Source organism: Leucoraja erinacea, chromosome 44, assembly GCF_028641065.1.
Source record: "Leucoraja erinacea ecotype New England chromosome 44, Leri_hhj_1, whole genome shotgun sequence".
In the NCBI taxonomy this organism is placed as follows: Eukaryota; Metazoa; Chordata; class Chondrichthyes; order Rajiformes; family Rajidae; genus Leucoraja; species Leucoraja erinaceus.
This window is the reverse complement of record NC_073420.1, coordinates 881164-895000: the sequence shown is the minus strand read 5'-3', so window position 1 is coordinate 895000 and position 13837 is coordinate 881164. Positions and strand designations below refer to the sequence as shown.

Genomic DNA, 13837 nt, shown 5'->3' with positions numbered 1-13837 from the left:
GTGCCGACACAGTCCCCACTGTACGGGGTAATCCAAGAGTTCTCCCGAGTTTTCCCCTGATTCGATCTCGGAGAATGTCCGTAGCGGGTCCGCAGGAGTTCGTGGACGTCTCGTACTCGGGAAATCCGGTAAACCCGTGACGTGTTTTCACCCCTGCGCAAAATGCCCACGAGTAAAAAAATACTCGTGATGAAAACAAATGGTTACTTTTTACTCGTGCGAGCCGCTACGAGACGACCACGAACTCCTACGGACCCGCGACGGATATTCTCCGAGTTCGAATCGGGAAAATTCGGGAGAACTCTTCAATTACCTCGTACAGTGGGACTGGCCCTTAACACCACCCTACACACACTAGAGACAAATTAACATTTTACTGAAGCCAATTAACCTTCAAACGTACAGAATAGTGAAAGGCCTGGAGAGAGTGGATGTGGAGAGGATTTTTCCACTAGTGGGAGAGTCTAGGACCAGAGGGCACAGCCTCAGAATTAAAGGGCGTTCTTTTAGGAAGGAGATACGGTGGATTTTCATTAGTCAGAGGGTGGTGAATCTGTGGAATTCATTGCCACAGACGGCTGTGGAGGCCAAGTCCGTGGATATTTTTACGGCAGAGATAGATAGAAAAGGTTCACCAGACTGATTCCTGGGATGTCAGGACTTTCATATGAAGAAAGACTGGATAGACTCGGCTTGTACTCGCTAGAATTTAGAAGGTTGAGGGGGGATCTTATAGAAACTTACAAAATTCTTAAGGGGTTGGACAGGCTAGATGCAGGAAGATTGTTCCCAATGTTGGGGAAGTCCAGAACAAGGGGTCACACAGTTTAAGGATAAGGGGGAAATCTTTTAGGACTGAGATGAGAAAAACATTTTTCACACAGAGAGTGGTGAATCTGTGGAATTCTCTGCCACAGAATGTAGTTGAGGCCACAGTTCATTGGCTATGTTTAAGAGGGAGTTAGATGAAGCCCTTGTGGCTAAAGGGATCAGGGGGTATGGAGAGAAGGCAGGTACAGGATACTGAGTTGGATGATCAGCCATGATCATATTGAATGGCGGTGCAGGCTCGAAGGGCCGAATGGCCTACTCCTGCACCTATTTTCTATGTTTCTATGTTTCTATTCTTGATTAGTACGGGTGTCAGGGGTTATGGGGAGAAGGCAGGGGAGTGTGGTTGGGAGGGAGAGATAGATCAGCCGTGATTGAATGGTGAAGTAGACTCGATGGGCCGAATGGCCTAATTCTGCTCCTATCACTTATGAAGTTGTGGGTCTCTATAGCTTTGTAAATCATACAAACTAGCATCTTAAAGGATGAATGTTACCACAGAAAGCTGTGCTTGGCTTACATCATCGTTTGTTACATTCATCAAGGGCCTGTCCCACTTTCCGGAGTTATTCACGAATTCTCCCGAGTTTTCCCCTTGATTCAAACTCGCAGAATGTTCGTAACGAGTCCGTAGTAGTCCCGTAGATGTATCGTAGCGGCTCGTAAACGCCAGTCCGAGGCACTCGTGGCATCAGGTAAGTCGGGACGTTTTTTCCAGCCCGGCAAAAAATGTCCACGAGTAAACAAAAAATGGTCGGGATGAAAGAAATTGCAACTTTTTACTCGTAAGGAGGGCGTCGAAATAGCCGTGGGAATTCGTAGGAGTTCGTGAACATAGTCGTGGAAGATCGCAGGAGTTCGGAGATTACCACGCTCTTGAATTTTGTTTTTAGGTCCCTAAAAGTCGGCAGAGGTTTTGAATTAAGTCGTGAAAGTGGAACAGGTCCTTGAGGTGCTGAATAACTTGCACTTAGATTATACCAGGCAATATTTTTTAAATGGAGATTAACAGATTCCTGATTAGGCCGGGTGTCGGGGGTTATTGCAGTTGTACAGGGTCTTGGTGAGACCACACCTGGAGTATTGCGAGATCATTGCCATTCAAATCTGAGGAAGGACATTATTGCCATAGAGGGAGTGCAGAGACGGTTCACCAGACTGATTCCTGGGATGTCAGGACTGTCTTATGAAGAAAGACTGGATAGACTTGGTTTATACTCTCTAGAATTTAGGAGATTGAGAGGGGATCTTGTAGAAACTTACAAAATTCTTAAGGGGTTGGACAGGCTAGATGCAGGAAGATTGTTCCCGATGTTGGGGAAGTCCAGGACAAGGGGTCACAGCTTAAGGATAAGGGGGAAATCCTTTAAAACCGAGATGAGGAGAACTTTTTTCACACAAAGAGTGGTGAATCTCTGGAACTCTCTGCCACAGAGGGTAGTTGAGGCCAGTTCATTGGCTATATTTAAGAGGGAGTTAGATGTGGCCCTTGTGGCCAAGGGGATCAGAGGGTATGGAGAGAAGGCAGGTACGGGATACTGAGTTGGATGATCAGCCATGGTCATATTGAATGGCGGTGCAGGCTCGAAGGGCCGAATGGCCTACTCCTGCACCTAATTTCTATGTTTCTATGTTTCTATGTTATGGGGAGAAGGCAGGAGAATGGGGTTAGGAGGGAGAGATAGACCAGCCGTGATTGAATGGTGAATAGACCCGATGGGCCGAGTGGCCTAATTCTGCTCCGAGAACGTCTGAGCGTATGTGAAGCGGTGGCAATAAACCCAGCTCTTGTCCTACCATGTAGCAGCACTTGAGAAGGGAAGGGAATCAAACATGGCAACTCACGCTGGGCACATAATGTATCCCCTGCTGTTCACCAAACTGGAGCAGCAGACCAAGGCTGTCACGTACCGCAGACTGGGGAAGTCCAGGGCTGCAAGATTCAGCAGCTCGTTAGTGTATCAACTCAAACCTCCTAAGACGCTCACGGCTGTTCGGTGAAGGGAGGGGGGGAGGTGCGGTGAAATGAGGGGAACTGTAAGGAATTCGGTTCAGTTTCAGTTTAGTTTAGAGATACAGCGCGGAAACAGGCCCCTTCGGCCCACCGAGTCCGCGCCGACCAGCGATCCCCGCACACTAACACTACCCTGCACCCGCCCGTTGACCTACAAGCCTGGAGCGTGGGAGGCAACCGGAGATCTCGGAGAAAACCCGCGCGGGGAGAACGTACCAACTCTGCACAGACAGCGCCCGTAGTCGGGATCGAACCTGCGGCTCTGGCGTTGAAAGCGCTGAAAGGCGGTGACTCTACCGTGCCGACAGGCGACTTTGAAGTTAGAGAAGTCAATATTGATACCGCTGCCCAAGCGAAATATGAGGCGCTGTTCCTCTAATTTGCGCTGGGCCTCACTCTGACAGTGGAGGAGGCCCAGGACAGAAAGGTCAGAGTGCGAATGGGAGGGGGAGTTAAAGTGTTTAGCAACCGGGAGATCAGTTAGGCCCAGGTTTCATTCGACTTTAGGGAGTGTGTTTGCGTTTTGAGTACAGACTGGAACGTATTGATAGTGTTAAGAGTAAAAGACCTGGACAGAGTGGATGTGGAGAGGATGTTTACACTAGGGGGTGAGCCCAGGACTAGCGGTCACAGCCTTAGAATTAAAGGATGTTCCTTTACGAAGGAGATGAGGAGGAATTTCTTTAGTGAATCTGTGGAATTCGTTGCCACAGAAGGCTGTGGAGGCCATGTTGTCAATGGGTTTTTTTTCGACAGAGATAGATAGATTCTTGTACAAGGCATTGGTGGAGGCCAATTCTGGAGTATGGTGTACAATTTTGGTCGCCTAATTATAGGAAGGATGTCAACAAAATAGAGAGAGTACAGAGGAGATTTACTAGAATGTTGCCTGGGTTTCAGCAACTAAGTTACAGAGAAAGGCTGAACAAGTTAGGGCTTTATTCTTTGGAGCGCAGAAGGTTAAGGGGGGACTTGATAGAGGTTTTTAAAATGATGAGAGGGATAGACAGAGTTGACGTGGAAAAGCTTTTCCCACTGAGAGTAGGGAAGATTCAAACAAGGGGACATGACTTGAGAATTAAGGGATTGAAGTTTAGGGGTAACATGAGGGGGAACTTCTTTACTCAGAGAGTGGTGGCTGTGTGGAATGAGCTTCCAGTGAAGGTGGTGGAGGCTGGTTCGTTTTTTTATCATTTAAAAATAAATTGGATAGTTATATGGACGGGAAGGGAATGGAGGGTTATGGTCTGAGCGCAGGTAGATGGGACTAGGGGAGAATATGTGTTCGTCACGGACTAGAAGGGTCGAGATGGCCTGTTTCCGTGCTGTAATTGTTATATGGTTATTCTTGATTAGCACGGGTGTCAGGGGTTATGTGGAGAAGGCAGGAGAATGGGGTGAGGAGGGAGAGGTAGATTAGCCACGGTCGATAGGCGGGGTACACTCGATGGGCTGAATGGCCTAAAGGGCTAGTCCCGCTTTCACGACCTCTACCGGGTTTGCCCTTGACTCATACTCGCAGCATGGTCGTCAGGAGGTCGTAGCTACGCGGTGATGCTAGTCGTAGGTACTCGAGGCATCAAGTAGGCCGGGGCGTTTTTTCTAGCCTGATGTAAAATGTCCACGAGTAAAAATGGTCGTGAATTAAGTCGTGAATGTGGGACAGGCCCTTAATTCTGCTCCCACCACTTATGACCTTATGACCTTACGAGCGCCATGGAAAAGAAAATGGCCGCCGGAAGTTAGCTAATGTGGAACAACCATGGCAACGGGCCTCGACCAACAGCTTGTTTTTAGGACATTGTGAGGGAGATATCTTTTAATTTAAACATCCAAGCAGACTGAGTGAACTAAACACAGCACGTTAAGCGGCATCTGTGGGAAGTTTAATTTGCAATCACTCGTCCTGTCTGGCGAGTTGCTCAGGTAAAGCAGATGTTTAAATAGCGCGGTGGGACACGCCGTACATCAGAGAGTTGCCGCTTGGTGACGGCTTTATTCCTCTGCATCTGTCTTCCATTTTTCCCGCAACCGCTTTTCTTGAATCGATTTACGCTTCTGATGAGTGGGCAAAACAATTGGCTTGGATTTCTTTGCTTCTCTGTAGAGTGGAAAGTCCTGCCACATAGAAATATAGCCACACAGAAAACAGGTGCAGGAGTAGGCCATTTGGCCCTTCGAGCCTGCACCGCCATTCAATATGATCGCGGCTGATCATTCAGAATCAGTACCCCGTTCCTGCTTTCTCCCCTTGATTCCGTCAGCCCTAAGAGCTCTATCCAACTCTCTCTTGAAAACATCCAGTAAATTGGCCTCCACTGCCTTCTGTGCCAAAGAATTCCACATATTCTCTGTGAGAAAAAGTTTTTCCTCATCTCGGTCCTAAATGGCCTACCCTTATCCTTAAACTGTGACCCCTGGTTCTGGACTCCCCCCAACATTAGGAACATTTTTCCTGCATCTAGCTTGTCCAATCCCTTAAGAATGTTATATGTTTCTATAAGATTCCCTCTCATCCTTCTAAATTCCAGTGAATACAAGCCCAGTCGATCTATTCTTTCATCATATGACAGTCCCGCCATCCCGGGAATTAACCTGGTGAACCTACGCTGCAGTCCCTCAATAGCAAGAATGTACTTACTCAAATTAGGAGACCAAAACTGCACACAATACTCCAGGTGCTGTTTTCACCAGGGCTCTGTACAACTCCTAAACTGAAATCTTCTCACAATGAAGGCCAACATGCCATTCGTTTTCTTCACTGCCTGCTGTCCCTGAATGCCCTCTCTGCCCAGAATTCTTCTGCTCAGAACAAAAAGCGCTGGAGTAACTCGGCGGGTCGGGCCGATGGCAGGGGAACGGGATGAGGAGGATGAGATAGTTCGGCCATGTTTGAATGGCGGAGTAGACTCTATGGGCCGAATGGCCTGATTCTGCTATCACTTATGAACTTCTGGGTCTCCACGACTTTGTAAATCGGACAAACTAGCATCTTGAAGGATGAATTTTACCACAGAAACTTGGCTTACCTCATCAGTTGTACCATTCGCAAGGTGCTGAATAATTCACACCTAGATTATTCCAGGCAATATGTCTTTGTTAAATATTACATACCCAGAAGGGAAGCAATAGCAGGTTTTATTGTCAATATTCCCCACTGTGAACTGTGCTTTAACTAATAAAAAGAACCGACATTTCACAGGGATGTGTATTAATAACTGGGATTTTCAAACTTAGAACAACCATTATTTCAAATGATATCTCATTCGTTATTTGCTGAGAGAATGGAGCGGCTGGGCTTGTACACTCTGGAGTTTAGAAGGATGAGAGGATATCTCATTGAAACACATAAGATTGTTAAGGGTTTGGACACGCTAGAGGCAGGAAACATGTTCCCGATGTTGGGGGGAGGGGGGGCAGAACCAGGGGCCACACACACACAGTTTAAGAATAAGGGGTCGGCCATTTAGAACGGAGACGAGGAAACTCTTTTTCTCACAGAGAGTTGTGAGTCTGTGGAATTCTCTGCCTCAGAGGGCGGTGGAGGCCAGTTCTCTGGATGCTTTCAAGAGAGAGCTAGATGGGGCTCTTAAAAATAGCGGAGTCAGGGGATATGGGGAGGAGGCAGGAACGGGGTACTGATTGGGGATGATCAGCCATGATTCACATTGAATGGCGGTGCTGGCTCGAAGGGTCGAATGGCCTCTACTCCTGCACCTATTGTCTATTGTCTATTTATGCTCCATTTGTCAGCTTACAGTTTAGTGCTGGAGGAACTCAGCAGGTGCAGCAGCATCTGCGGAGCGAAGGAAATAGGCAACGTTTCTGGCCGAAAAAACCCTTCTTCAGACTGATGTAGGATGGTGGGGGGGGTGTGGAGAAGAAAGGAAAAAGGAAGAGGAGGAGCCCGAGGGCTGAGGAGAGCTGAGAAGGGGAGGAGACAGCAAGGGCTATCGGAAATTGGAGAATTCAATGTTTATGCCGCTAGGGTGCAGACTGCCCAAGCGGAATATGAGCTGCTGCTCCTCCAATTTCCGGTGTTGCTCACTCTGGCCATGGAGGGGGCCCGGGACAGAAAGGTCGGATTCGGAATGGGAGGGGGAACAGCAGCATTGTGTCTCTTCCTCTCAAGTCGATTGCAAAACGCAAAAGAATATCATTCATGTTTTTAAGCCTGCTTAATGGACAATCAATTCCCATCAGCCGGGAATGATATTTAAGTAAATTTAATTCAGGCTGGAATTGATTTGCGCTCAGACGCATGATCTTTCAAATATAGTAATTAAATAACAACAAATAAGCACCTGATTGTTCATTGTACGGCCCATCAGACAATCTCCATGTCACTCAGCGCAAACCCATCTAAAATGGCTGCCTCATAGTGTCATAGAAACATAGAAAATAGGTGCAGGAGTAGGTCTTTCGGCCCTTCGAGCCTGCACCGCCATTCATTGTGATCATGGCTGATCATCCAACTCAGTATCCCATCCCTGCCTTCTCTCCATACCCTCTGATCCCCTTAGCCACAAGGGCCACATCTAACTCCCTCTTAAATATAGCCAATGAACTGTGGCCTCAACTGCCTTCTGTGGCAGAGAATTCCAGAGATTCACCACTCTCTGTGTGAAAAATGTTTTTCTCATCTCATAGAAACATAGAAATTAGGTGCAGGAGTAGGCCATTCGGCCCTTCGAGCCTGCACCGCCATTCAATATGATCATGGCTGATCATCTAACTCAGCATCCCGTACATGCCTTCTCTCCATACCCTCTGATCCCCTTAGCCACAAGGGCCACATCTAACTCCCTCTTAAATATAGCCAATGAACTGTGGCCTCAACTACCTTCTGTGGCAGAGAATTCCACAGATTCACCACTATCTGTGTGAAAAAAGTTCTTCTCATCTCGGTTTTAAAGGATTTCCCCCTTATCCTTAAGCTGTGACCCCTTGTCTCGGTCTTAAAGGATTTCCCCTCTATCCTTAAGCTGTGACCCCTTGTCTTGGACTTCCCCAACATCGCGAACAATCTTCCTGCATCTAGCCTGTTAAGAATTTTGTAAGTTTCTATAAGATCGCCCCTCAATCTCCTAAATTCTAGCGAGTACAAGCCAAGTCTATCCAGTCTTTCTTCACATGAAAGATGAAAGTCCTGACATCCCACGAATCAGTCTGGTGAACCTTCTCTGCACTCCCTCTATGGCAAGAATGTCCTTCCCCAGATTTGGAGACCAAACCTGTACGCAATACTCCAGGTGTGGTCTCACCAAGACCCTGTACAACTGCAGTAGAACCTCCCTGCTCCTATATTCAAATCCTTTTCGAGTGATACAGCGTGGAAACAGGCCCTTCGGCCCAACTCGCCCACACTAGCCCACATGTCCCAGCTACACTAGTCCCACCTGCCCGATTTGGTCCGCATCCCTCCAAACCCGTCCTATCCACGGGGGTGGGGGAAACGTGCAAACTCCGTACAGACAGCACCGCTGGTCAGGATCGAACCGGGGTTTCCAGCGCTGTGAGGTAGCAACTCCACCGCAAATCAGAAAGGGGAAAAGATTTAAATCGGAATCTGAGGGGTGTAACCTTTCCACGCAAAGGGTGGTGGGTGTATGGAACGAGCTGCCAGAGGAGGTAGCTGGGGCAGGGACTATCGCAACATGTAAGAAGCAGTTAGACAGGTACACGTATAGGACAGGTTTGGAGGGAAATGGGTAAAACGCAGGCAGGTGGGACTAGTGCAGTTGGACCAGTTGGGCTGAATGGCCTGTTTCCAGGCTGTATCACTCTATGACTCGGGGGCTCTAAGGTACAGGATTTTAAATTGGTTCAGGGGTGCCTGTGGGAAGCCAGCACCACGGCAGGGCTTTGAGTGGGTGAGAATGTCCTCCTTTCATTCTGAATGAGTTAAGAGTTCACTGACTGCGGGAGATAGCTAATCGCACCCCAGGGAAGCCAGTTTTCAAGGTAGACTGTCTGAATCGTTCGTAAACTCTAGGGAAGAATCGAATCACGTTTCAGAATTAGGATTTAATACGATATACGACTTCCTGCACAGTTCGACTCTGGTAGCAATCCAGTGTGGGCAAATTGAGCTGAATAGACAATAGGTGCAGGAGTAGAGGCCATTCAGCCCTTCCAGCCAGCACCGCCATTCGTTGTGATCATGGCTGATCATCCCCAATCAGCTCCTGCCTTCTCCCCGTATCCCCAATCAGTACCCCGTTCCTCTTGAAAGCATCCAGATAATTAGCCTCCACTGCCTTCTGAGTTCACTTATTGTCACATACAACAGTTGGTGTAGTGAAAATTCATTGGCCAGGTCAGTCAGACAATTTAAAAAGCAACAGAATGAAAAAAACACATTTTAACATAAACATCCACCACAGTGGCTCCTACACATTCCCCACTGTGTTCATAACAAAAGGATTTGAGTATAGGAGCAGGGAGGTTCTACTGCAGTTGTACAGGGTCTTGGTGAGACCACACCTGGAGTATTGCATGTAATTTTGGTCTCCAAATCTGAGGAAGGACATTATTGCCATAGAGGGAGTGCAGAGACGGTTCACCAGACTGATTCCTGGGATGTCAGGACTGTCTTATGAAGAAAGACTGGATAGACTTGGTTTATACTCTCTAGAATTTAGAAGATTGAGAGGGGATCTTATAGAAACTTACAAAATTCTTAAGGGGTTGGACAGGCTAGATGCAGGAAGATTGTTCCCGATGTTGGGGAAGTCCAGGGCAAGGGGTCACAGCTTAAGGATAAGGGGGAAATCCTTTAAAACCGAGATGAGAAGAACTTTTTTCACACAGAGAGTGGTGAATCTCTGGAACTCTCTGCCACAGAGGGTAGTTGAGGCCACAGTTCATTGGCTATATTTAAGAGGGAGTTAGATGTGGCCCTTGTGGCTAAGGGGATCAGGGGGTATGGAGAGAAGGCAGGTACGGGATACTGAGTTGGATGATCAGCCATGATCATATTGAATGGCGGTGCAGGCTCGAAGGGCCGAATGGCCTACTCCTGCACCTAATTTCTATGTTTTCTATGTTTCTATGGAAGGCAACATAAAGTTCCAAGTCCTTCCCTTGTTGTTCTTCCTCGGTCGGGGGCCTCGAGCCCCCCTTTGACGGGATGGTCTTGAGTCCCGTAGACGGCAGTGTTCGGGCCCTACGCGTCGAGGCGATCAGCTTCCCCGCGCCGTGCGATCGACCCTCGAGTGTTGCAGATCCCGCCTAGCCTCTCCCAAGACTGCGAGCCCTTGATAGTAAGTAAGTCCGCAGGCCGCGGTGGGAGCGATCCCAGTCAAGGGATCCGCACCAATGGTAAGTCCGAGAGAAAGGAAACAAACTTTAACCAAACGCTAAAAATAGAGGATGGAAAAGACAAACAGGGCTGCCATCTCCCTCCTCCACCGCCCACTGAGGCAGAGAATTCCACAGATTCACAACTCTCTGGGTGAAAAAGTTTTTCCTCGTCTTCGTTCTAAATTGCCAACCCCTTATTCGTAAACTGTGGCCCTTAGTTCTGGACTTAGTTCCCAACATCGGGAACATGTTTCCTGCCTCTAGCGTGTCCAATCCCTTAATAAATCTTATATGTTTCAATAGGATCCCCTCTCATCCTTATAAATTCCAGAGTATACAAGCCCAGACGCTCCATTCTATCAACATATGACGGTCCCGCCATCTCGGGAATTAACCTGGTGAACCAACGCTGCACTCCCTGTTTCCACACTGTCAGATTCCATGGCTCAATGCCCCATCTACACTAGTCCCACCTGCCTGCGTTTGGCCCTTATCCCTCTAAACCTGTCCTATCCATGTACCATGAACAAAATTCTTAAGGGGTTGGACAGGCTAGATGCAGGAAGATTGTTCCCGATGTTGGGGAAGTCCAGGACAAGGGGTCACAGCTTAAGGATAAGGGGGAAATCCTTTAAAACCGAGATGAGGAGAACTTTTTTCACACAGAGAGTGGTGAATCTCTGGAACTCTGCCACAGAGGGTAGTTGAGGCCACACAGTTCATTGGCTATATTTAAGAGGGAGTTAGATGTGGCCCTTGTGGCCAAGGGGATCAGAGGGTATGGAGAGAAGGCAGGTACGGGATACTGAGTTGGATGATCAGCCATGATCATATTGAATGGCGGTGCAGGCTCGAAGGGCCGAATGGCCTCTACTCCTGCACCTAATTTCTATGTTTCTATGTTACCGATTTAAATGGTTCTTAAATGTTGCGATAGTCCCAGCCTCAACTACCTCCTCTGGCAAATCATTCCATACACCCACCACCCTCTCTCAGATCTCTCGTTTCCCTTTATCCCGAACCAGTCCGAAGAAAAAGTCTCGACCCGAAACGCCGCCCGTTCCTTCTCTCTGGAGATGCGGCCTGTCCCGCTGAGTTACTCCAGCGTTTTGTGTTTGTCTTCGGTTTGAAGCAACACCTGCAGTTCCTTCCTACTCATTAACACTTGGCTTGTTTCTTTGACAGATTAGGTGCCGGGGATCAGAGCTAGGGGATCAAGAACAGCGCCAGTGAAGGATGTAACCCTCGTTAAGAGGAGAAAACTGGAACTGAGGACGCACAGATACACTCCTCGCGGCATCCATTTTAATTCCTCTCTGCCGATTTCTGATTTACAACCTGGTGATTTATTCTGCATGAGAATTTTATACCAGGAATAAATCCTGTGTTATGGAGAGCACTCACTTCTCAAATCAATACCCTGACAGCAGAAAACGTCTAAAGTGGTGATTACACTGTTTTTTAATTCTCTACGTTACTCCCCGCTGTCTTTCCATATTGTGAAACCACCCATTTTAGTTTAGTTTAGTTTCGAGATACAGCCCAGAAACAGGTCCTTCGGCCCACCCAGTCTGCACCGACCAGCGATCCCCGCACACTACCCTACAAACACACCAGGGATAATTTACACTTATACCAAGTCCGTTAACCTTCAAACCTGCACGTCTTTGGAGCGCAGGAGGAAGCAGAAGACCTCGGGGAAAACCCACGCAGGTCACGGGGAGCTCGTGCAAACTCCGTACAGACAGCGCCCGTCGTCGGGATCGAACCCAGATTCCCCCGCGCTGCAAGGCAGCAACTCTACCGCTGCGCCACCGTGCCACCCTCCCCTCTTGGCTAAGACTAAACTTAATTTGCAATTATGAATTTCCGACCAGTGTGCGCTCCGTAACCGCACGTGCTGCCTCACCGCTCCGGAGACCTGGCTTCCATCCTGCCTCCTGGCTCAGGTTCATTAGTGATAGGAGCAGAATCAGGCCATTCGGCCCATCAAGTCTACTCCGCCATTCAATCGCGGCTGATCTATCTCTCCCTCCCAACCCCATTCTCCTGCCTTCTCCCCATAACCTCTGACACCCGCACTAATCAAGAATCTATCTATCTCTGATCTATCCTTAAAAATATCCACTGACTTGTGGCCTCCACAACTCTTGAAAGTATCCACAGATTCACCACCCTCTGATTGAAGAAATTTCACCTCCTTCCTTCGATCCTGAGTGGGTTTTCTCCGGGCGCTCCGGTTTCCTCCCACATTCCATAGACATGCAGGTTTGTGGGTTAATTGGCTTCGGTAAATATAGCTAATTGTCCCCTAGTGGGTAGGATAGTGTTAGTGTGCAGGGATCGCTGGTCGGCACAGACTCCATGGGCCGAAGGGCCTCTTTCCGCGCCGTATCTATACACTAGACTCAGTTAATGGACAGGGAGATGAAGGAGAGCAAACTTTTCAGATGTTCACCTTCCTGACACTTATTCATCCATCAGTTGGGAAGAGCTCCTCCAACCCCATATCATTGTCTCGTCTTCAACGCTCAGATTAAGACAGAATGCCGGAAATACTCCGCAGACCAGGCAGCGGCCATGGAGAGAGAACCAGAGAAACGTTTCGGATTCAGTTGAAAGGCCATCGACCTGAAGTATCAATCTGAAGATAGGCACACAAAAAACAGGAGGAGAGAAGGAATGGGCGACGTTTCGGGTCGAGACCCTTCTTCAGTCTGAAGAAAGGTTCGACTGAAAGATCACCCATTCCTTCTCTCCAGAGATGCTGCCTGATCCGTCTTCAGTCTGAAGAAAGGTCTCGACCCGAAACGTTACCCATTCCTTCAATATTAATCCTCTATCTTTCTCCCTGTATTTTCTGTTTTTTATCTCAGATTTTCAGCATCATTCATCTTTGCTTTTCGATTAATACTCAGACCATTGGTCTCATTTGAAAGCGAATTGTTTGACATATTTCTCCTTGGTGTGAACGAGCTTGTTCCTTGATTTTGATGTTATTGTAGCTGATGATAAAGTGATTCGTATAACCTTTATATTTGTTTCAATATTTCTGTCTCCGCTGTTGAGGGCGTGGACTCTTATACATCGGCGAGACCAAGCATGGACTGGGCGATCGTTTTGCTGAACACCTCCGCTCAGTCTGCATGGACCCACCTGACCTCCCGTTTGCAAAACACTTCCCACTCCCACAGTCCAGAACCAGGGGCCACACACACACACACAGTTTAAGAATAAGGGGTAAGCCATTTAGAACGGAGACGCGGAAACACTTTTTCTCACCGAGAGTTGTGAGTCTGTGGAATTCTCCGCCTCAGAGGGCAGGGCGGTGGAGGCCGGTTCTCTGGATACTTTCAAGAGAGAGCTAGATAGGCCTCTTAAAGAGTGGTGAATCTGTGGAATTCTCTGCCACAGAAGGTAGTTGAGGCCACACAGTTCATTGGCTATATTTAAGAGGGAGTTAGATTCAGATTCAATTTTAATTGTCATTGTCAGTGTACAGTACAGAGACAACGAAATGCATTAGATGTGGCCCTTGTGGCTAAAGGGATCAGGGGGTATGGAGAGAAGGCAGGGATGGGATACTGAGTTGGATGATCAGCCATGATCACATTGAATGGCGGTGCTGGCTCGAAGGGCCGAATGGCCTCAACTCCTGCACCTATTGTCTATGTTTCTATGTTTGGC

The 13837-nt window shown here is 48.0% G+C and overlaps 1 protein-coding gene across 2 annotated transcripts in view; it reads left to right on the top strand.

The window, feature by feature from the left end:
* LOC129714967 (ADP-ribose glycohydrolase MACROD1-like) overlaps window positions 1-13182 on the top strand; it is a 614100-nt gene extending 600918 nt beyond the window's left edge. For both annotated transcript variants that reach the window (XM_055664759.1, XM_055664758.1), the window contains exon 11: window positions 11336-13182. In XM_055664759.1, coding sequence (XP_055520734.1) covers window positions 11336-11340 — 5 coding nt within the window. In that variant the 3' untranslated portion in view covers window positions 11341-13182. The remainder of the gene's footprint in view (window positions 1-11335) is intronic.
* Window positions 13183-13837: the final 655 nt, after the last annotated feature.